Source organism: Equus przewalskii, chromosome 19 (assembly GCF_037783145.1).
Source record: "Equus przewalskii isolate Varuska chromosome 19, EquPr2, whole genome shotgun sequence".
Lineage (NCBI taxonomy): Eukaryota > Metazoa > Chordata > Mammalia > Perissodactyla > Equidae > Equus > Equus przewalskii.
The window spans coordinates 53,967,988-53,989,890 of NC_091849.1; the positions used below are offsets into that span (position 1 = coordinate 53,967,988).

The following is a 21,903-nucleotide window of genomic DNA, read 5'->3' on the forward strand; positions in this document are numbered from 1 at the left end:
AGCTTCTCACTCACTTACATAACCCCCTTTCACAAGTAGAAAGTCACTAACTCTAACTAGTATATATTAGGCCTGAAAATTTAACACACCACCGCCACCACACAGGCAACCTGATAAATCCCACGTCAGTTCTCCATTTCTGGACTTGAAATGTATGTGCTATACCATGAGGCCTTGCTAGGATGTTGTTCCAATCCACCTCACAAAGCCACATCATGAACGAAATCAGTAAATAGCAATAACAAATACTTCTTGAGAACATACCATGTACCACGAACTGCACTAAGCAGTAAGAGCACATTGTTCTCGTTCTCACTACAACTCTATGGGTCACAAGCAATTTCCCCCATTTTAGGTAGGTGAATGAGGCTTAGCAAGGTTACATTGCTGGTGCAAGTCACAGAGTCACAAAGAAATAAAACATCAGAGCTTGTAAAGTCAAGGGCCTTCCTATTTACTGTAATACATCTCTTCACCCACAGGGCCTGACAAAGGTCCCTTTATTCTAAGTGATGGGCGGGTGACACACTTAGAAAGAGCAAGAGAACTGAAAGCAAGAATCAGTGATTTCTCAGAAACATTATTTTTGAGACAAGCTGTAATAAGAGTTTGATAATTTGTCTTTTTCAATTTATCAGGAATAAAAGAATCTGAAGAGTAATAATCAAGCGTCAATATTCAGCCATGACTGTTACACTTTCTGATTTACCTCAATAGTTAGTCGGGCTGGGTGATTCTCCAGAAGCAGCTGCTCTGCTATCTCCTGAACTGATTTAATATTTTCTTCTTTTTGATCAAGTTCTCTCATTAATTCCTAATTTAACAAAGAATTAAGAAGCGAGTTAGAAAAAGATCCAAACTTAAAAGACAACTTTGGCACTCAATGACAAAGGCTGTCCTTACCGCGTGGTAATCTTTTTTCCGAGCTATGTTGGTATTTCTTTCACTCCAGTCATAAGCAACTTCCTCCTCTTCTTTTTCATTCAACCAAATAAGTTCACTAGTTGCACGAGTTACAAAATTATGGAGTGTGTCAAGGTGCCGCTCCTGATTCCTGGATGTATTCTTCATGAGGAAAATCATTATAAGAATCATGTCTTTGCCAAATAGAGATAAGGGAAACAGAAAGTTTAAAAAAAAAACAAAAAGCTTACCAAGAGTTTTGCATACTGACTCTCCAATCTGTGCAACTTTTCTGCATAAGTTAGTTTAAGAGGTGCCGTCATTTGGATCTATAAGATGGGATAAAAAGACATCAGGGTTAGGAATCTTAAGGAATCCTGACTCATATTCAATGTATCTACTATTTTGTTACGAAGTCTTTATATGAAGAAAAAACAACAGTAAGCTAAAATAAAATATATTCAGATTTTAAATTCACATACCTCACTGATTTTAGCTTCTTTAAGGCTAGATTCAAATTCTTCAATAGCTCGGTGAACATTCTTATGGTTTTCTAAATGGCTTTCAACACTTGGCAAATCTGATCCCCATTCGGTGCGGTCCAGCTGCACCTTTAAACAGAAAGACACTAGGTTTAAAAAAGAAACTGACAGCAATAAAGGCTGAAACTTTCAGGTAAAGCAAACATTTTTTTACCTGCATCTCATCAACCCAGTTCAAAAGATCCTGAACAAATTTCATGTTGACTTCCTCTTCTGTTAAATTCTGATCCAGCAAAGAAGACTTTAGAAGGGGCTTTCGGATCTGCATCAACTTCAGAGTTTGCAAAGAATTTGTCTCTACTCCTGAACTGAAATTTGGAACTAATCCTGATGGGAAACCAGGCGTGTAAGCCGGCGTGACGGAGGGAGTCAGGCGGGAAGTCAGACCTGATGACAGGCCCGATGTCACACTAGAAGGGGTTAGGGAAGGCGTTAAACTCTGGGTCAGTCCTGAGCTCAGATTGGGGTTTAAAGTCTGTGCAAATCCTGAGTTTAAACTTTGAGTAATTCCTGATATCATGAGCTTCGTCTGCTCTGTCGTCAACAGGCGTCCTTTGCTGTACACTGAGGAACATTCATTCCTTAAGGCCATAATTTCATCACGTAGCTTTGCAACCCTGAAAGGGATAAACCAAAATATAAAAGGCATTTTTCACAAAGAGTGACCCCTAATGTAAACTATGGACTTTTTAGTTAATACTAATGTATCGATATTGGCTTATCAAATGTAACAAATTTATCACACTAATGCAAGATGTTAATAATGGAGGACGGGGGTGTAAGGGGCCATATGGGAACTCTGTACTTTCCACTTAATTTTTCTGTAAACTTGCTCAAAAACATAATGTCCATCAAAAAAAGTCACATATTGATGAAATTTTGCATCACAATTATTTTTACTGAATGTTATGCTATAAGCACTTTCCATATTGCCACACAGTCTTCATAACTATCATTTACAATGAACATAATTACTACACTACATTGTGATCATTTTCCTATTATTTGACAGGCAGGGTATTTCAAATTTTTGTTACTATAAAATATTTCTGATATGAACAAAAGCATTTTTTCTATATTTATTTGTATATTTTCTATATTTAGAATTACTATAGATTCCTGAAAGTGGAGTTATTGGGTCAAAGCATCTTTTGTAATTTTTGTTTCATATATGTATCACATATATATTTATATATTTACATATATATTATATATAGTATAAAACCTGAAGCCCTCCCCCCAACCCACTTCTCAGAGATACAGATTTTTATATAAATGTAGTTTTTCCAACATTTTGTTATGAACACTTTCATGACGAGATAAACAGAAAACTGAAAAGTTGAGTTAAAAAAGACACTTTTCTAATATTTTTCCTTTTTCAAATGTCAAACATGAATATTTTAACTCTAAGTATATTAGTTGCTAGAGTATTAAATGTTATATGTATCACAAAATATTTTTTTCTATTACTTGTCTTTGAAGAACAAATACCTATTTACACCAAAATATACCAGAATTAATGTGACACACATTTTCAACTGAAAAGAGAATAAGAAATATATTTCATAAAACTGTCACTCTCTACATTCCTATCGTGAGTGCCCATGAAACAGTTACACGAAAAGACAGGGGCTGGATAAGCAGCACTCTTACCTCTGGACCAACTGATCTGCCTGGTAGTATTTTCCATCAATAAGAATCTGTACGTCAATTACATGCTGGCGCAAAAGGTTCTCACATTCAAGTATATACCCGGCAATTTCTGCTTCATTCTGAAACTGCACCCCTGATTCTAATCTTTTAGAATCCTGTATTTTAAAAGAATCAACATTAATTCTGTGAAACAAGTTTCAAATCTAGCCTCAAACATGAAACTCGAAACAGTGGAACAGGGTCTACTTGGGTTTTCTCTGTTTTCCCTTTTGGTTTAAAAATAGGTTTTCCCTTGCTCACCACCCCTCAAGAGAGCAAAGAGTGATGATAATCTTCAACAAACTTTAAGTTTTGGTAGACAACACTACCGAGAATCGACCAAAAGTTATGCAAAACTTTTAGTACATGCAAACGCTCAGACCCATCTGCGACAACCTCAATGGCTCCTGAAAGGAACTTACAGCCTGGAGAGCATTTCGGGCAAGCATCAGTTTGTCTTCACAGACGACACTGTCCCTCTGAACTCGATTGGCAATCTGCTGCAACATTTCCAACCTAAAAGAAGGGACATAATGAAATAAAGTCTCTCCCTTTGAAGTCACAGAGTTCCCCAGCCCTGAAAACTGCTGCCCACCCAAAGTAAAACACGAGCCCACACCAACAGTTCAATACCTGTGTCCATCAAAGGATTCATTGCCGAAGCTGATGCAGGAGTTGATCAGGGTCGGACCACAATTAACCGAGAGAAAATTTTCATTGGCATCAAGACTGGTTCGGGTGCTCAGAGTGTTACTGAACACGGAATCGCTGCTGTGGTAACTGTAACTACTACTGTGCATGTTTACTCCCGAAATGATGTTCTTTCTTTGACCGTTAAAAGTAGACTGAAACTCAGAAGGGCTGCAAAAGGTTCTACTTCTACCGCTGAAAAGTGGCAGCTGAATGTTACAGCTGTAATGGCTCCTTAAATACGCTCCGACATGCATATTCAACACATGACAAATAATATGCTGATAACTATGCAGAAGAATCTCGCCTAAAGCCACGCGTTTGCTAGCTGAGGTTTGCCTTTTGCAGCTCGTATTAAAACCCTGCAAGTACGGACAGGGCAGGCTGATCGGGGCGTCACTGAAGAATAACTGCCAAATATTTTCACCAAGCGTCATCCAATTGCAACCATCTAAAAAACAACTCAGATGCCTCACCAAAGCCCAGGTACGATTAGTAAAAGTTACTCTGGCAATACCAATCATCAGCTAAAAGAACACAAATATTCAATCATAGCCTGATTTTTGTCAACGTCCCGGTCTGTACTGAAAACACAAGGTTTAAAAGCTGGCGCTTAGAAGCTCCTATAAGCAACTAAGTTCAATGAGAAACAAAGGACATTTCCATTTTAACCGCCATGTCGTTTGTTTATAAGGTTAAATTATTTGGAAAATCATCCATTTACCATTCTTGGTATGATGTGCTCTCAGGAATGTTACTTCTAATCTTATTACAGTTACTTTATATTTTTAAAAGCCAAAGAGCTAAGCAGAATATCGATGCAAAGCTTGCAGATGTAATTCGTCTGTGCTTGTTTTTCCTTCTATAGGTTACTATCTGGCATAAGAACATTGGCTCTTTCTCACTTGTCTTTTGGACACTCCCATGCCACATAGCTATTATTTACAATTAACAGTTAATGCCAAAAAATTTGTTGTGTCAAGAAAAATGAAGGCATTTACCCAACCAAGCTCCTAAATATTTTCCTGCTCCAACACTACCAAGCCAAACTGTCGCTTCTCCATCCAAAGGTAGATATTTTTCTTTTTGGAAGACAAGAAAGGGGAAATTTGCGAGTGCCATGTCAAATATAGTCAGTAAACGGAAAAACTCAAATCAGTAATAGCAGCACCTAACATTTGTTAAGCAATTATTATGTGTCAGGAAATTAATCATTTTACGTACATGACCTCATCTCTGAGTGAGAAGCACCAAATGTGGTACATACTATCACATCCCATTTACAAACGAGGAAAGCAAGGCTTAGGGAGGTTAATGAAGTTGTCTAAGATTACATGGCACGCAGGTTGAGCTAATAATCTAATCCAGGACTGACTGGCTCCTGGACCTTGAACTCTGACTCTGACCTACTGCCTTTTTATTAACACAGATGAAACGCCAGCTACTCTTCTTTTTCTTTTTTAATTTTTTACTATTAAAGATTGGCACCTGAGCTATCATCTCGTGGCAATCTTTTGTTTTTCCTCTTCTCCCCAAAGCACCTCCAGTACATAGTTGTATAGTCTAATTCTAGGTCCTTCTGGTTCTGCTACGTGGGACGCCACTTCAGCATGGCTTGATGAGCGGTGCTAGATCTATACCCAGGATCCGAACCGGTGAAACCCTGGGCCTCTAGAGTGGAGCATGTGAACTTAATCATTCGGCCATGGGGCCAGCCCCCTCAGCTACTTGTCTGATGACTAAAAATCCACTCTGTAGCCTTTCTCTGGCATGCTTTTCTGTTACTTCAGATGACTAGCTTAGTATCTCATTTTAATCATCTAGAATTACCTCCTCCATAGAAATCCATCTCGGGTATTTCAAGCTTGTTTGGGATCTAGATCCAGTTATGCAGATATAATATGATGCTTTAACAAGACTGCAATCAGTAATTTAATAAAGGACTGACAAGTTAGACTTGCTCTCATATCTTCAACACATTATTTCACATTCCAACCATGTTGCAGTCACGTGTGGGGCACTAGCACATGAGTACACTGAGCATCTCCATGTGTGCACACCTGGCGCTGTGTCAAGCACCGGCAACACAAGGGAGAGCAAAGACAAGAGTTTGTCTCCATATTCTTGGAACTCGTAACCATAGAACAGGCAGTCCCTAGTCAAACGATGGCAGAAATAAATATAAAATTACAACTGAGATAAGTGTTATGAAGGAACAATGCATGTAAATACAAGAGTTATAAGCAAGACATCTGAACTAGCCTGAGAGATCATGGAAAGTTTCTTGAGGAAGTAACACTGGAGCTGAGATCTGAGAATGATTAGGAGTAAAGAGAGACAAGGAGGGTGAAATAAACCTCCCTGCCAAAGGAACAGATGGTGCAAAGATCCTGTGTATGGAGGAGGGCGGGACCTTGGCACACGAGAACTCCTGAGAGATAGCCAGTGTGGCTACAATACAGACAGCAGGGAGGGTGTGGTGTGAGAAGGCCTGAGAAGCGCCTGACCACACAGGCCTTACACTGAAGGCCCAGCCCCTCTGGAGCTCACAGCTAATGAGGAACAGAGACCACAATTCCCATGAACCACGAGTCAGGCTGGGAGGTAAGGATTATGTGGAGACGAATCCACTCAACAAACGTCTCCTGAGGACTAAGCAGTACTTTCCCAGGCAACTGGGTGTAGTGGGAGGGCCAGAATGATAAGGAGTCAGTGATGACTTCATGGAATAAACGCATTTGTAGAAGTGGAGTAGAAAGGGAACTTGATCTGACATTTACTGAGTGTTTTCTAGATGCCATCTCGCTGCCCTTTAAATGGAGGCTGACTGGGTTGGTTCCCATTGCCACACGGAAAGCAGGCCATAGCCAAAAATGTAACAAGAAACAAAATAAGTTAACTATTGAACTATGTAGGAGCTTTTGGATCCAGGCCCTGGTGTCTTAAAAGCCAGTTTAGGAAATTCTCACGTAATTTTGATCGACTTTAAACCTGTAACCACCTTCTCAGATGAGACTTCACATGCCAACCCAGCCTATCAGGTCCTGTTAAACCTCACTTCACTAATTTACTCCTCAAACTTCTTGGGAGAGTTTCCAGATAAGAAAATGGAGGATCAGAAAGACTAAGTGACTTACCCAAGATCAGAGAGCCCAGGAAATGGAAAAAGCAAATGTTGGTGTCTTGTCTGCCTGGCTCCAAAGCTCAAGTTCTTCCCATGAGCACACAGAGCCCCTCCCGCCTGCTCCCCCTCCCCGACCTCGATACCCCTGGCAGAAACCGTCTCTGGCCCACCTTTCTACTTCTGGACGAAGTGCCTTCTCCCTCTCGAGCATGGCAATAATGAGCTTCCCCCACTCTTTTTCTATGTCATTTGGATGATAACCTTGAAGGAGTTTGATGCGTCCAAATTCTATCCAAATCTTGAGAAAACAAAAAAATTTAATATGAAGCAAAGATGTAAAAAAATAAATAAATATTATGCCTGACAAGACAAAGGTAATTTCTGCTTACCTCTAACAATTTATATAGGCGTTTAATTTTTGATTTTTCTGTCTCCTTTGGTGGAATTTCTGTTTCTTTAAACTGTAAATACTGATTATAAAGTGCCTAGAATGAAATGGAAAATAAATGAAGGGCCAAACTTCACAGACTGTGTTCATCATCACACAACGTTACCACTTCAAATGCTATTTACTGTGTCGCATGCATTCAGTGGAATTTCTTTATAAAACTGACACTCAGGGACAGTACCGCTTCCCAGCTAGCTGGTGACCGGGTTATATATGATCTGTTCAGGGTGTAAGTATTGATGGGAGCCATGATTCAGTAAGTGCCACACAGGGATCTGGATAATCATAAACCATGGCAAGTCTTTACTACAGTTCCACTAAAAATCTCTCATCATGCAAACAAGAAAACGCATCCTTTAAAAGAGGCACTTTTCCAAATGGTGCACTTTAGCTTTAAGTTTTGGGAAAAATAATCTGATATAATTCCCATAGAGGAAAAAAAAAAACCTGTTCTCTTCTACATCATGGATCTATCCTTGAAAACAGAATTCTTATCAGATAGATAGGGCTAAAATTTGATTTCAATGCCCCATAGGCCAAGTTAAACAGATTAATAAACAAAGATAGATACTCTTGCTTGCTGCTGTTATTATAGAAGTTTCCACCATAAAATTAAATTATCTAGTTTGCAGATATAAATTTGAGAATCTCTTAAATATAATTTGTTATATTTACTCAAAAGGAGATTCATAAAAATTATATAGCTGAAACATCTCCACATCTAGTAAGTGTTTACTAATTATTTCATCTCAATTCATGCTGTTTTTTAAAAAGTCCCATAAATCTCCAGGCAGACACATTTCTGAAGTCTTGCTGGCTAATGAAATTACTGACATTTCCCCATGATATACTCCCTTTCCCATATTAGGTCCTGTCCTAGGCACCGGCAAGTAATCTGTGCAGTCACTCAAACTTCTTCTAAAACTTCAATAATGTACATAAATCAGAAGCCAATACAAATTTACCCAATTGTCCGAACAATAGGAATCCATTTGCAAATAAGTTGAAATCTGAAAATTGTTTTGAACTCAAAATGCAATTGTTTCAAGACATCCATCAGTAAAATAAGCACAGAAATGCATTATGTGCTAAACACAGTTCATGCTAGATGTGGTGACAGAAAGGAAAACCTCTCTTGCCCTGGAAAGGTTTACATCCACATATGGAGACATCACACAAACGACTTTAAGAGCACTTAAAAAGCATCATAACAACACATGCCAAGCAACTTCATGCCAGGGACAAACTCCCCATGGCAATGTGAATATGAGCTGTTCCACAGACGTTCTGTGCAGACGCATAAACACAATGAATAGCTTCAACAGGGCCCACCCTGGGTTATTATAGTCTTTGTGATCCCAGTTTGATCATGAAAATAAAGCCTACAATTCAAAGAATTAGACTATGTTGTTAATATTCACATTATCAATTTCTTGAAATAAAGCAGACTACTTTGCTATTACACATCCAGATATACAAAATGAGACAACTTTTCTTCAATAAGTTCCTATAGCTATAATGTCTTTTATATTTCTATAATGTTTTGCCTCAAAGAGGTGGACCTGTTTTTAGGTAGTAGCTACTGTTTTACTAAATCATGAATTCATTTATACTGGAAGTCAAGTATGTATTTTTGAATTCATGGTGAAATATGGTATGTACCCGTTACTATACAAAAGAAGCCTCTGAAGTAGCTTTTAACAGAATGTGACCACAGGCAAATACCCAACCACTGTCACACTTGTGCAAGCTTCCCAGAGCCCCTCCTGCCACAGCCATCTCTGGGGCTCAAAGGGTTTCCCAGGCACCGAAAGCAATTTAGCAACGTCAGTTCCAGAATCTCTCTCAATTTATACCTTAAAACTCGCAACAATTCAAAGCTACAGGACTATAAATGTCTTTAAGATGCTGTTGCTATTATGTTTTCATTATTAATGTTTACCTCAATTTTCTCCATGTAACAGGAGATGAGTGAATTAAAAAATTGCCTATTTATTAGTCGCTTGCCAAGGGCAATTTTTCCTGAACTTCTAAAGTTATTATACATTAATTAAAAGTTTACTAATCAGTTCAATCCTACTTAGCTTCTGCAGTGACACAGACCTTTAGTTCTACAGGATTATTCGGAAATGTTCTCTCTGACATTGTGGTCACATGGTGTCTGATCCACTGGATGAGGTAGTTCACCATATTCTGGTATTCAATCCATTTGACTTCAACATCCTGGAAGAATAAAATGACAGAAAAGGTCCATGTCTGCAGATAACAACATTCGTATCTGACATCACTTAGTCAGAGGTCATTTTGTGAATTTACATGTCTTTAATGATGGAGAGCACGAGCTAAATGTTTTCCTACTTTCCACCCAGTCCCAACCCTTCCCACATAAACAGCTTTAAAAACATGCTATCAACATTTGACCACTAAGACCAGCCTAACGAGAGCCAATTCTGATCCAGAGACAGTGGCTGCTGGAGCAGTGTGTTCAGAAGCCTTCTGTGGCTGCACCAAACGCAGCAGGAAAAAACAATGTGATCTGTTTGGGGTGTTTTCCAGGCACTTAAGAAGGGGGAGTAATAAACTTGCCATTAGCCAGGTTAGTTGCCATCTCTGCCAACCTTTTTAGATCTATGTCCACTGAATACCTGAAACCTGAAGAGCTCTACAATATGTAGAGACTAGACAGGAATGAAAACTACAGGAAACGTACACAATGGGATTATTCAAGCACTCATTAAGCAAACTTTTCAAAAATGGGGCAAACTAGAAACTACAAGAACTGCTATGTTCAATTAACTATTTGACGAGTGCTTATTATATTGAAGGCACTGTGCTAAGTGTTGTATAACTTAAAATACTTTAAGACATGATACCTTTTATCAAAGAGCTACTGTCTAGATGGGGAGGCAAGAGAGTCATAATATAAACAGTTAAGCAAAATGAAAACCAGTATTTAATTCAGTGTTGAAATAACTGAAATAGGGAGCATGCGCTAAGGGTTGAGATACGGATCAGGTAAGCATAACTTGGCCTCAAAACAGTCAGTAAAGGCTTCTTAGGAGAAGCAGTCTCTGTGCAGTGTCTAATGACCAGTAGATAATCACTAATGGAGGAGTGAGGGGGAATGGACTCTGAAACGGAAATGCCCTGGCTCCCAGCAGTTTGTGCTGGGACATTGTAGCTAAAAATATAGGTGAGCAGAACTAATATTATGCAGAATTTTGAACGTCAGGTTATCAGATTAGATTTAACCTTGCAAACTATATGTTGTCACTGAAAGTCTTGAAGCTAAAGACATCAGGTTTTAGGAAGATTAATTTGATGACAGTGTGCAGAGCTGATGGGAAGAGAAAAATAATGGAGATAGAAAACCCTAAGAAAGCCATGATCCTAGTTCTTGTGCGAAGAGTAAGAGTCAGAGTTAGGGTGGAGGAAGCAAGAAGATAAAGTAAGCATGGCCAGAAGAAATGTGCTGCAGCAACGCTCACCACTGAAGCATGGCAGACACAAGAGGAGAGAGGAGCACGGGGGCTGGTTCCTCAGGGATCAAAGAGGATAAACTTCCAAGAGAAAGAACAAGAGGAAGGAAATGGAAATAAGTCTAGAACCAACGGCACACAGAGGTGAAGCAAGAGACCAGAAAAGCCAGCTCCCCAGGATGAGCTCCTAAATCTTCGAGTAAAACAGAAAAAAACGTATGTGCAAGGAGGAGAGGCGAAGCCAACAGTGAGGCGGATCAGCTCCAAATGCACCACACGTGCAGGGCTCCTGTTCTCTTCCAGAAACGCACAAGAACTTGTTAGCATGCCCACTACAACATGCACAACTGAACTGATTACACAAACCTCTGGGAAACAGCAGGCTAACAAAAGCCCCAAGTGGTGTGTCAGAGACCTCGCTCTGCTTACGAACCAGCTCTGCTAATCTCGCAAAATCAAACAGCCTTCCTCAGGGGATCGCTTTTAAATCAGAAAAACAATACCTAGCCAACTTATCTCATGGGATTATACGAGTTAATAAACCTGAAAGTGATTTCCACAGTGAGATATCCTATACATATAGGAGGATATCAAATAGAGCAGTTGTACAACAGCAGTGAGTTAAAAATGAAAATCTCCAAAATTCAGTGGTTTACAGATTTTACTTATAAAATGATACGTAACTCTGAACAGCCTACTTTATGAACAACACAAAACAAAATTTTTTTTAAGTTATACTTTAATTTTAATGGTGGTATGGTGCCATGAAAATGCATATAGTCTTGGTTTACCAAATAGCACATTAACTCAAATTCTTTAAAAAATACTCGATATTTAAATACTGTAAAAATTTCTATCAAAGAACTCAGCCAACAGGTCATTACCCATCAGCAGCTGTGTGGAAAAATCAGTACTCACGTTGGCACTGATGCCTTCGCCACCTTCCGGGACTTTGGGAAATGCATCATAGAGAGATGACACATACGTTATTACTGATTTTTCATCAGGTGAGGAGACATCGACATCTAAAAGCAGCAGCATAAGTTATTTCAAAATGTTGAGAGATTACCTCCGATCAGACACTCATGCCAGTCTACATCTAGTCAAGACAACAACTCACCTTCAGGATCCAGAAGTCTTATAACACCGATTTTTTCGGCTACATAAAAAGCGTGCTCTAAATTTGCAAGGTTGCTTTGAACAGCAACAGTATTCATGTCGATCAGGTCCGGCCTGGGAAAAAATTTACGCTGTTAGTTTTCTCACATGTCAATTCACATCATATTTACATAACAATTTCTGCAAATATTAATACTAAGCCTGTGTTGAAATATAGATTTTCATCGAAGATTTTAATATTGCTTACTCCTCTCAGAAACTTTTGTGTGTCAAAACCAAGTACAGCAAGAAAACATAAAAATTTGAATATATATAACTTTCAACAAAGTCTACAAATTCCTCATAATCAGAATATATATAAATATCCGTCCCATTCAACCTCGTCAAGCTCCACTACTCCAACAGCATCCTTCCAATCCAACTAGCAGCCTCTCAATGTTTCTCCCCAAACACAAAAAGCTTACGCTTAGTCCAATGCCACGCTTACGGCATCCTCCACCCAGGATGCACCTTCCTGTCACTATTGTCTTCTCACTACTCATCCTCGAGAGCAGAGATCAAGCCCCGACTCCTCTGTGGAGCCCTCACTAATCTTTCCAGCTTTCATTTTTCTCTCTCTGTTTCCTGAACTCCTTATACTCCTGGGCCTGTGCCAATCAATTTGGCATTTAGAATAATCCTACTTCCTTGCCCTATTAATTCACTGTTTAATATGCATGCACATCTCATCTCTCCCAACGGGTCAACTCCAAGACAGCAAGAACCATGTATTAACAAATTTTCATATTTTACCCTTCTGCTGAGATAGAGTGGCATGTACTTAGTAGATATTCCATAACTATCTACAGATAAGTTGGTAAGTCGGTTGGTTAGTTAGTAATTGGGATCATAAATGAATAACTAAAATAAGCATTAGTTTATATCTTCAGAAGCATGCATGTAAACACACACACACTCTCTAGACCAGACTTCACCTCTTTCTAATTAGTAAGATTGACATGATACTCTAAACCTCAGGGATACTTGACGCTAGCTCTATCTACATAAGACAAGAAAAGACTCTCAAATACTCCTTATATAGAATGTGGCAAATTGGTAGTTGGAATCTTAACTCAAGGCCAGAAGCCTGTCAGGAAACTTATATCTCAAAAACAAAGCAATAAAACAATGCAGAAGCAAATGTGAAACAGTAAAGCCTTCAAAAAGAGTGGCACCCACCCTCAAAATCACTAAGAACCTGTTTATCAACTTCTAAGGAGAGGCTCTCTACAACCTCCACAGGCATTCTGGTTTGCCCAAAATAATCACTTGGGGATCAGTAGAAAGAGTGAAAGGCTCAGAAGTAAGTGCAGGAGGAATGAAATGCAAATTACTTTGAGTACCATTTGGAAGGCTGTTTACATGAGTGACTCTTTCAAAATACATCATTTAGGAAGGTAAACAGCAATTGGTACTCTTATTTTTATCTGATGAGAAAGCAGACTTGCAAAGAAATCAACTGATAGTTTTATAGCACTTTGAAGTGTCCATAACCTTGAAACGCAGCTACGATTATCTACCAACGTTTCCCAGGAAATCCTTTACTGTTTTTCACATGCCACCAACATGATCACTGAAAAGCGATCCTTCTTTTATCATAGGAACAATAAACCCACTGACAACATACCTCTAAAAATAACATTTTTCATTCACATTTTGGAGAATCTGCCAACTTCAAGATTACTAAACAGGTGTGTATAACCGTCTAGACAAAAACAAATATCTACAGTTCAAAAAATAGTTTTTGTTTCGATGAAGTCCACACATTTTGAAGAAACAAAAACCAGGCTTTCTGAGTTTGCCAAATCTCCCAACAAGAAAGGGCATGTTGTTAGCGAACCCTGCCATTAGCAAAGAAAGTAAACATGAGTAATTCAGAGAGAATGAATAAAGTCATTGAAGAATCAAGTTTTTGACTAAGAGAATAAAATACAGAACTTCCTTCAGAATGACATAGTCCTTTCAGCACAAAAGCAGCTGCATAATACACTGAGGTTGGATAACTCACCACTTTTATCACGAATTTAACACTTTAATGGAACAAAAACTGCAATGGTTTTCCTCCATTAAAAGACTGCAGTAGACAAAGAGAATTCATTAAGCAAAAAGTGAAAAAGAAAAAAAAATTTTAAACCACTACAAAAAAGGAACAGCCTGCAAGTGTTCTGAATTCCCTCCCTCTTCTAGCTCATCTCCTCATCCTGTGGTCACTTTCAGTCTTTCATTCTCCTCAAAGAGGCACACGCTGTCTACCCTCCTGCTGTCCTCCTAGTCTCATGGGATAATATAACCTTTAAAAACTTCAGCTATTTTCCACATACAGAAGATTTTCATTTTCATTCCAAATGTCTCATTTCACTGTAACATCTCTTTTTTGTGGAACATTAACAGGAAATTTCATTCCCATCTTAGGTTTGCCTAACCAAAGTCTCTACTATACTGTAAGCGCGGAGAGGCGGCAACCACATTCCTGTACCATAGTTGAGATAGTTGAGCACTAACTACTCTAATTTTCCTAGGTTCTGGAAACCCTTAAAAATCATATAATCCTATACCACCTAAAATAGTACATAGTAGTCTTTTTATGGAAAAGAGGCCATTCTGTTACTTGTGTTATTATTCTATTATAATGCAATCTTTTCTGAATGACTTAGTCATCATGAATAGTAATTTTTAAAATACATATTTATATCCCACTTTTTTCCATAAATGATTAAAAACAGCTTATGAAGAAATAACAACACAAGGAGATAACATAAATTTTAAATTGGAAGTATGAAATCAAGATAAGACCAAAAGATGAAATTGAAAGTGAGGCCAAAAAGCGTAAACCACTTACACCACTTATATGCATGCTCAGTGCCCTCAATTTGTCCCAAAACTGTAGGACAAAAAGGTATCAAACAAAATGGCTATTGCCATAAGACAAAATAATTTTGGATAAAAGTAATATTTATCTTTCATATGACACTCATCTTAAAAGAGCATTCTCCCTAGACAAAATAGACATATATCCACCTGTATATAGATATATATGTATATATGAATGGGCATTTATGCATACATAGGTATGTATGTGGATATATACATGTATACATAATATAAATATACCAATGCCGCCCACACCAATGGATAGCCAAACTAGTGGAACATTAAAATTGCACGAGAGATTTTTTTCAGTACAAACACCCCAAAGTAACTTTCCAGTCCTCCAACATTTTATTAATATATAGGCTCACAAGAGAATTAGATAGGATTTTGAGAGAAAATCTGACATATACAGTGTTATAAAGGGCTGAAGATTAGCACAAGAGACTACCTAAGGCTTCCACGTTATATCTCGCCACACACCAACAAGCTCAACTAGAAGGAACACAAGACAAAGTCAAAATACGTGGACAGAAAGTACTTAACAATGGCCGTTGGGACATACTAGAGGAGCACTGTGAAATTAGCTAAGAGAAGAGTACGCTGTGCAGACACAAGAATGCTAGATCCTGAACCAAATATGTGACAATAGCTGAAAGGACAGATATAAGAAATACCAATAGTCAGAGCCCAAATCAGGAATTTTTTTTCAAAGTCTGAAAACACTGATTTAAATTCATAGAGTTTGCTCAATTATACTGGTTCTCAATTGCCACTTAGTAATTATTTATTGAGTGGATACAGACATAAGTTTTGGCTACTGGGGATCTGAACCCTTATCATGACTATATTTGAGAAATTTCCCTTTTATGAGTCATGATGGCAGGAGAGGAGCAGAGTTCACTTCTCAATACAAAACATTATCACATGGGGTTTTCCTTGCCTCTTTCCTTTGCTCAAGAAATGTCCACAGCATCCCTCACCCCCACATTTGACATGACCTGGTTAACTCAAATTCTTCCTAGAAGACTTGGTTCCACCATCATCTCCTCCAGGAAATGCTTTTCTCTGGTCCCAAATGCTCTCTCTACCTTTATTTCTGTATTCACCGCAATTTGATATAACTATGCATTTATCCGTCTCTCACATTAGACCGTGGGCCCCCTGAGGGCAGAGCCTGTGTTTTATCCACGTTTATTTATATCTTCAATATCTAGTATAATGCCCAGGACATGAAGGTTTGAGGAATGAATGAATAACAAAGGAATGAATCAGCTTTGGGGATTGGAAGGTATCATTGATTCATTACTTCTGGAGACATTTTCCATCCTACGTTTGTTCCTTTTCTTTTTTTATCACTAATTTCTACAGACAAAGCCACCATCTCTGGCTTCCAATCAGGATTTCAAATCCTGGTCAAAATCCACATGGAACAGCATACAATGTCATAGCTCCTCCATAATCTAAACAAATGTGGATCTTTTTGAGGTTTCCTAAAGGCTTTTCTCTGCTGAAAACAATCTGGAAAATAGGTATGGGGTGAAAACAAGTAAGGGATACATTATAAAGTTTCAAAAAACATAAATTACTGCTTCTAGGTTCTGAATCTTCCCTTCTTATGCTCTCATGTGCCCTCAACGTTTAGTAAAGTTGCCAGTTGGCATGCCTTATAAAATAATCATCATAACAAAACAACAGGCATTAACATGTATTGATACGTACTAAGCGGCAGGCAACACACTGAGGGCTGTAAAGGTATTATCTCCCTGAATCCTCTCAACGACCCTAAGCAGCAGGTTGTGTTATCACCCTGAATTTAAAGCTGAAAAAACCGAAGCTTAAGGAAGTTTCATAACTTGAACAAGAGCCCAATCTGACAAGAGGCAGTCAGGATTTGAACCCAGGTCGCTCCCGATCCAAAGCCTGAGCAGTCTGTTACACTATGCTGCCATTACAACCCGAGAACTGACCAAATAGTAACATCTCATAAGAAGCTGAAAAACCAAAATAAAGAAAATACAGAAGAATTCATGCTTCTACTACTGAGGAAAATGATGATGATGACGGTAATACCCATAAAGAAACACAAGAAAGTGTGGGCAGGAGTGCATGTGTGTACTGGCATACTCAGAAAAATAAATTATAAGAAATAAGATGCAGTTTCAGGTTGTTACCAAAACAGTACTCCTCACTATTTATTATACCATTGTTTCCCACCCCGGGAGTGGTTTTAGTGCCCTGATCCAGACTGACCAGAATATAGACAAAGGCCTGGTCATCTGCATTTTAACAAGGGTCCCTCCGCCCAGGAATTCTGATCAGGCATGTTTGGGAACTAAACCATCTTAGAATTCCTCTTGTCTCTAATAAATCTTTCATTTTCTTTCAAAATTACCAACATTTTGTATTGACAAGAAAATCCAAAGTACTAGCAGATAATTATGTACAAGACAACGCAAAGCACATACAAACACAAGCATGCCCACTGCCTGACACCTTCAGGAGGAGACGGTGAAGCTTTCCACTCTTTTCAAGTATTGATTTTTATTGTTTAAATCTAGAGGAAAAGAACACGTTTAGGATTGGGGATGGGAGGGCGGGTGGACATTACATGTTGGCTGAACTCGGGAATACCGTGTAAAATGATGAAGTCTGGAAAAGACAGCATTTGGTAACAGATTTTTTTTTTTTTTTTTTTTTTTTTTTTGGTGAGGAAGATGGTCCCTGAGCTAACATCTGTGCCTTTCTTCCTCTACTTTGTATCTGGGACACCACCACAGCATGGTTTGATGAGCAGTGCATAAGTCCGCACATGGAATCCAAGTTCACAAACCTGGGCCACCTAAGTGGAGCACATGAACTTAACCACTAGGCAACCAGGCCAGCCCCAGATATTTTTCTTTAATCAAAATCAAAAACCCCTTGGGACCAAACATAGATGCAAAAATTCTCAACAAAATTTTGGCAACCAGAATTCAGCAATTCATCAAAAGGATCATACATCATGATCAAGTGGGATTCATACCAGGGACACAGGGATGGTTGAACATCCACAAATCAATCAATGTGATACACCACATCAACAAACTGAGGAATAAAAACCACATGATCATCTCAATAGATGCAGAGAAAGCATTTGACAAGATCCAACAGCTATTTATGATAAAAACTCTGAACAAAATGGGGATAGAAGGGAACTACCTCAACATAATAAAGGCCATATATGACAAACCCACAGCCAACATCATTCTCAATGGGCAAAAACTCAGCGCCATCCCCCTGAGAACAGAAATGAGACAAGGATGCCCTCTATCACCACTCTTATTTAACATAGTTCTGGAGGTCCTGGCCAGAGCAATCAGGCAAGAAAAAGGAATAAAAGGAATCCAAATGGGGAAGAATAAGTGAAACTCTCGCTGTTTGCAGACGATATGATCTTATATTATAGAAAACCCCAAAGAATCCATTGGAAAATTTTTAGAAGTAATCAACAACTACAGCAAAGTTGCAGGGTATAAAATCGACTTACATAAAATCAGTAGCATTTCTATACTCTAATAATGAACCAACAGAAAAGAACTCAAGAACACAGTACCTTTCACAATAGCAACAAAAAGAATAAAATACCTCGGGGTGAATTTAACTAAGGAAGTGAAAGACCTATACAATGAAAATTACAAGGCTTTTCTGAAAGAAATGGATGACGACATAAAAGAGATGGAAAGACACTCCACGCATATGGATTGGAAGGATAAACATAGTTAAAATGTCCATTCTACCTAAAGCAATCTACAGATTCAACACCAACCCAATCAGAATCCCAATGACATTCTTTACAGAAATAGAACAAAGAATCCTAAAATTCATACGGGGCAACAAAAGACCCTGAATTGCTAAAGCAATCCTGAGAAAAAAGAACACAGCTGGAGGCATCACAATCCCTGACTTCAAAACATACTACAAAGCTACAGTAATCAAAAGAGCATGGTACTGGTCCAAAAACAGGTGCACAGATCAATGGAACAGAATTGAAAGCCCAGAAAGAAAACCACACATCTATGGACAGCTAATCTTCGACAAAGGAGCTGAGGGCATACAATGGAGAAAAGAAAGTCTTTTCAACAAATGGTGCTGGGAAAACTGGAAAGCCACATGTAAAAGAATGAAAATTGACCATTCTTTTTCACCATTCACCAAAATAAACTCAAAATGGATCAAAGACCTAAAGCTAAGACCTGAAATCATAAGGCTTCTAGAAGAAAATGTAGGCAGTACACTCTTTGACATCAGTATTAAAAGGATCTTTCCAGACACCATGTCTTCTCAGACAAGGGAAACAATAGACAGAATAAACAAATGGGACTTCATCTTCAAGGCAAGGGAAAACAGGATTGAAACAAAAACACAATCCACTAACTGGGAAAAAATATTTGCAAGTAATACATCCGACAAAGGCTTAATATCCATAATATATAAAGAACTCACACAACTCAACAACAAAAAATTAAACAACCCGATCAAAAAATGGGCAGGAGATATGAACAGACATTTCTCCAAAGAAGATATACTGATGGCCAATAGGCACATGAAAAGATGTTCATCATCACCGATCATCAGGGAAATGCAAATCAAAACTACACTAAGATATCACCTTACACCCATTAGAATGATAAAAATAACTAAAACAAATAGTAACAAATGTTGGAGAGGTTGTGGAGAAAAAGGAACCCTCATACACTGCTGGTGGGAATCCAAACTGGTGCAGCCACTATGGAAAACAGTACAGAGATGCCTCAAAAAATTAAAAATAGAAATACCATATGATACAGCTATTCCACTACTGGGTATCTATCCAGAGAGCTTGAAGTCAGCAATTCCAAGAGTCCCATGCACCCCAATGTTCATTGCAGCATTATTTACAATAGCCAAGACATGGAAGCAACCTAAGTGCCCATCAACAGACGAATGGATAAAGAAGATGTGATATATATATACAATGGAATACTACTCAGCCATAAAAAAAGAACAAAATTGTCCCATTTGCAACAACATGGATGGACCTTGAAGGAATTACGTTAAGTGAAATAAGCCAGATAGAATAGGACAATCTCTGTATGACTCCACTCATATGAGGAATTTAAACCTGTGGACAAAGAGAAGAGATTAGTGGCTACCAGGGGAAAGGGGGGGGTGGGGGGTGGGCACAAAGGGTGAAGGGTTGCACCTACAACACAACTGACAGACAATAATATAAACTGAAATTTCACAAGATTGTAACCTATCATTAACTCAATAAAAAATTTAAAAAAAGAAAAAAAAAAACACTTGGGACCAGCCCAGTCAGGTAGCGGTTAGGTTCGAGTGCTCCACTCTGGAATCCTGGGATTCACTTCCCCGGAGCAGAGCTATACAGTGCTCATCAAGCTGTGCTGTGGCAGCATCCCACATACAAAATAGAGGAAGATTGCCATGGATGTTAGCTCAGGGACAATATTCCTCAAGCAAAAAGAAGAAGACTGGCAACAGATGTTAGCTCAGGGCCAATCTTCCTCACCAAAAAAGAAAAAAAAAACCTTAAAGTTTGTGATTTGAGATATCTAATCATCTGAAAGGACATTGAGCAACTTTTCTCAGATTAAAAAAATGTAGAAAGGTGGTCACCAGGGGCTGGGGGAGGGGGGAATGGGGAGTTATTGTTTAATGGGGACACAAATTTCAGTTTTCCAAGATGAAAAGAGTTTTTGAGATGCATGGTGGTGATGGTTGCAAACAAGGTGAATGTATTTAACATCAGTGACACTCTAAAATGGTTAAGATGATGAATTTTATGTTATGTATATTTTACCACAGTTTTTAAAACTTAATTTTTTTTGTTTTTAAGATTGGCACCTGGGCTAACAACTGTTGCCAATCTTTTTTTTTTTTTCTGCTTTATCTCCCCAACCCTCCCTGTACACAGTTGTATATCTTAGTAGCAGGTACTTCTAGTTGTGGGATGTGGGATGCCACCTCAACGTGGCCTGACCAGCGGTGCCATGTCCACGCCCAGGATCCGAACCCTGGGCCGCTGCAGCAGAGCACGCAAACTTAACCACTCAGCCATGGGGCCGGCCCCAAAACTTAAAAATTTTTAAAAGACAATTTTTACATACTTGAGAGAAAAGGCTATAATGAGATGGGAAAAAGTAATGGGGCCATGATTCAGGTGTCCTATGATTTACTCCTAACTTGCTCTCCGTTTGATTTCAAACACACATCCAGAAACCTGTATCTCAGTTCCCTTCTACAAAAAATGCAAATCAGGAATTACAGAAAAATCAGGAATTTCAAGAATCATCTAGAATTCCATTTATCCCTAAGAAGCATCCAGAAATCCTTGTGGAGATGGAGGAAGGGTATTTTGGGGTGTCACTGGCATAAGGTTTAAAGAACCCAGCTGATGTGCCCCAAGTCTCAAGAGAAGATTCGTGTGAAAGCACTTGTGAATCTGAGTACAAAGAGCAATGTACACAGGCTATTAAATCCACTGGCACATAAGCAATGTAATAAAATGTAATCAGAGAAGGCATAACTTGGTATGCTAATTATAAATAACTCTTCCAAGCCAACAAACCAGCAAGTTCATTTGTTCACTCAATATTTAAAAAGCATCTACCATGTGCCGGGCAGTGAGGCACTAAGAACACAGGCACTGTGTCTATGGAGCTCATAGCTCCAAAGGGAGCTCGAGAGTAAACCGGAGACAAGCTGGCTGCAGAGGAAAGCCAGGGAGAGGGGAAAAGCACACACATGCTCTGTGCTTGCAAGGAGCTCAAGGACAAGGAGACCAGCGCATGGGCGAGGAGCCAGCAGCAAGGGGAACATGCTGAGAGAGGAGGCCGGATGGACTGCAGGGGCCAAGATGATGCAGAATCTTACGAACTTCTTAAAGGATTTTGAACATTTTTCTAAGAACGAAGGAAAACCTTTAAAATGCATTAAGGAGGATTATAAGAGATT

General features: G+C 38.8%; 1 protein-coding gene and 1 long non-coding RNA gene across 43 annotated transcripts in view; one reads left to right on the top strand and one right to left on the bottom strand.

Annotated features, from left to right (window-relative positions):
* The window catches only part of DST (dystonin), a 440,625-nt gene that overhangs the window by 159,166 nt on the left and 259,556 nt on the right, over positions 1-21,903 (bottom strand). For 39 of the 42 annotated variants that reach the window (XR_011530133.1, XR_011530132.1, XR_011530131.1 and 36 more), the window contains 12 exons: positions 11,999-12,111; positions 11,797-11,903; positions 9,503-9,622; positions 7,341-7,436; positions 7,122-7,249; positions 3,560-3,653; positions 3,099-3,253; positions 1,600-2,062; positions 1,386-1,514; positions 1,155-1,232; positions 904-1,065; positions 710-814 (listed from right to left, as the gene is read on the bottom strand). Coding sequence is in view for 39 of the 42 variants with exons in the window: in XM_070586335.1 (XP_070442436.1) it covers positions 710-814; positions 904-1,065; positions 1,155-1,232; positions 1,386-1,514; positions 1,600-2,062; positions 3,099-3,253; positions 3,560-3,653; positions 7,122-7,249; positions 7,341-7,436; positions 9,503-9,622; positions 11,797-11,903; positions 11,999-12,111 (1,750 nt within the window). In the remaining 3 variants the exon portion in view is untranslated. Of the gene's footprint in view, positions 1-709; positions 815-903; positions 1,066-1,154; positions 1,233-1,385; positions 1,515-1,599; positions 2,063-3,098; positions 3,254-3,559; positions 3,654-3,770; positions 4,603-7,121; positions 7,250-7,340; positions 7,437-9,502; positions 9,623-11,796; positions 11,904-11,998; positions 12,112-21,903 lie in introns of those variants that run through there. The other 3 variants (XM_070586340.1, XM_070586334.1, XM_070586341.1) reach the window with 1 other exon arrangement.
* Positions 1-21,903, top strand: part of LOC103547838 (uncharacterized) — a 32,027-nt gene that overhangs the window by 3,147 nt on the left and 6,977 nt on the right. The window lies entirely within an intron of this gene.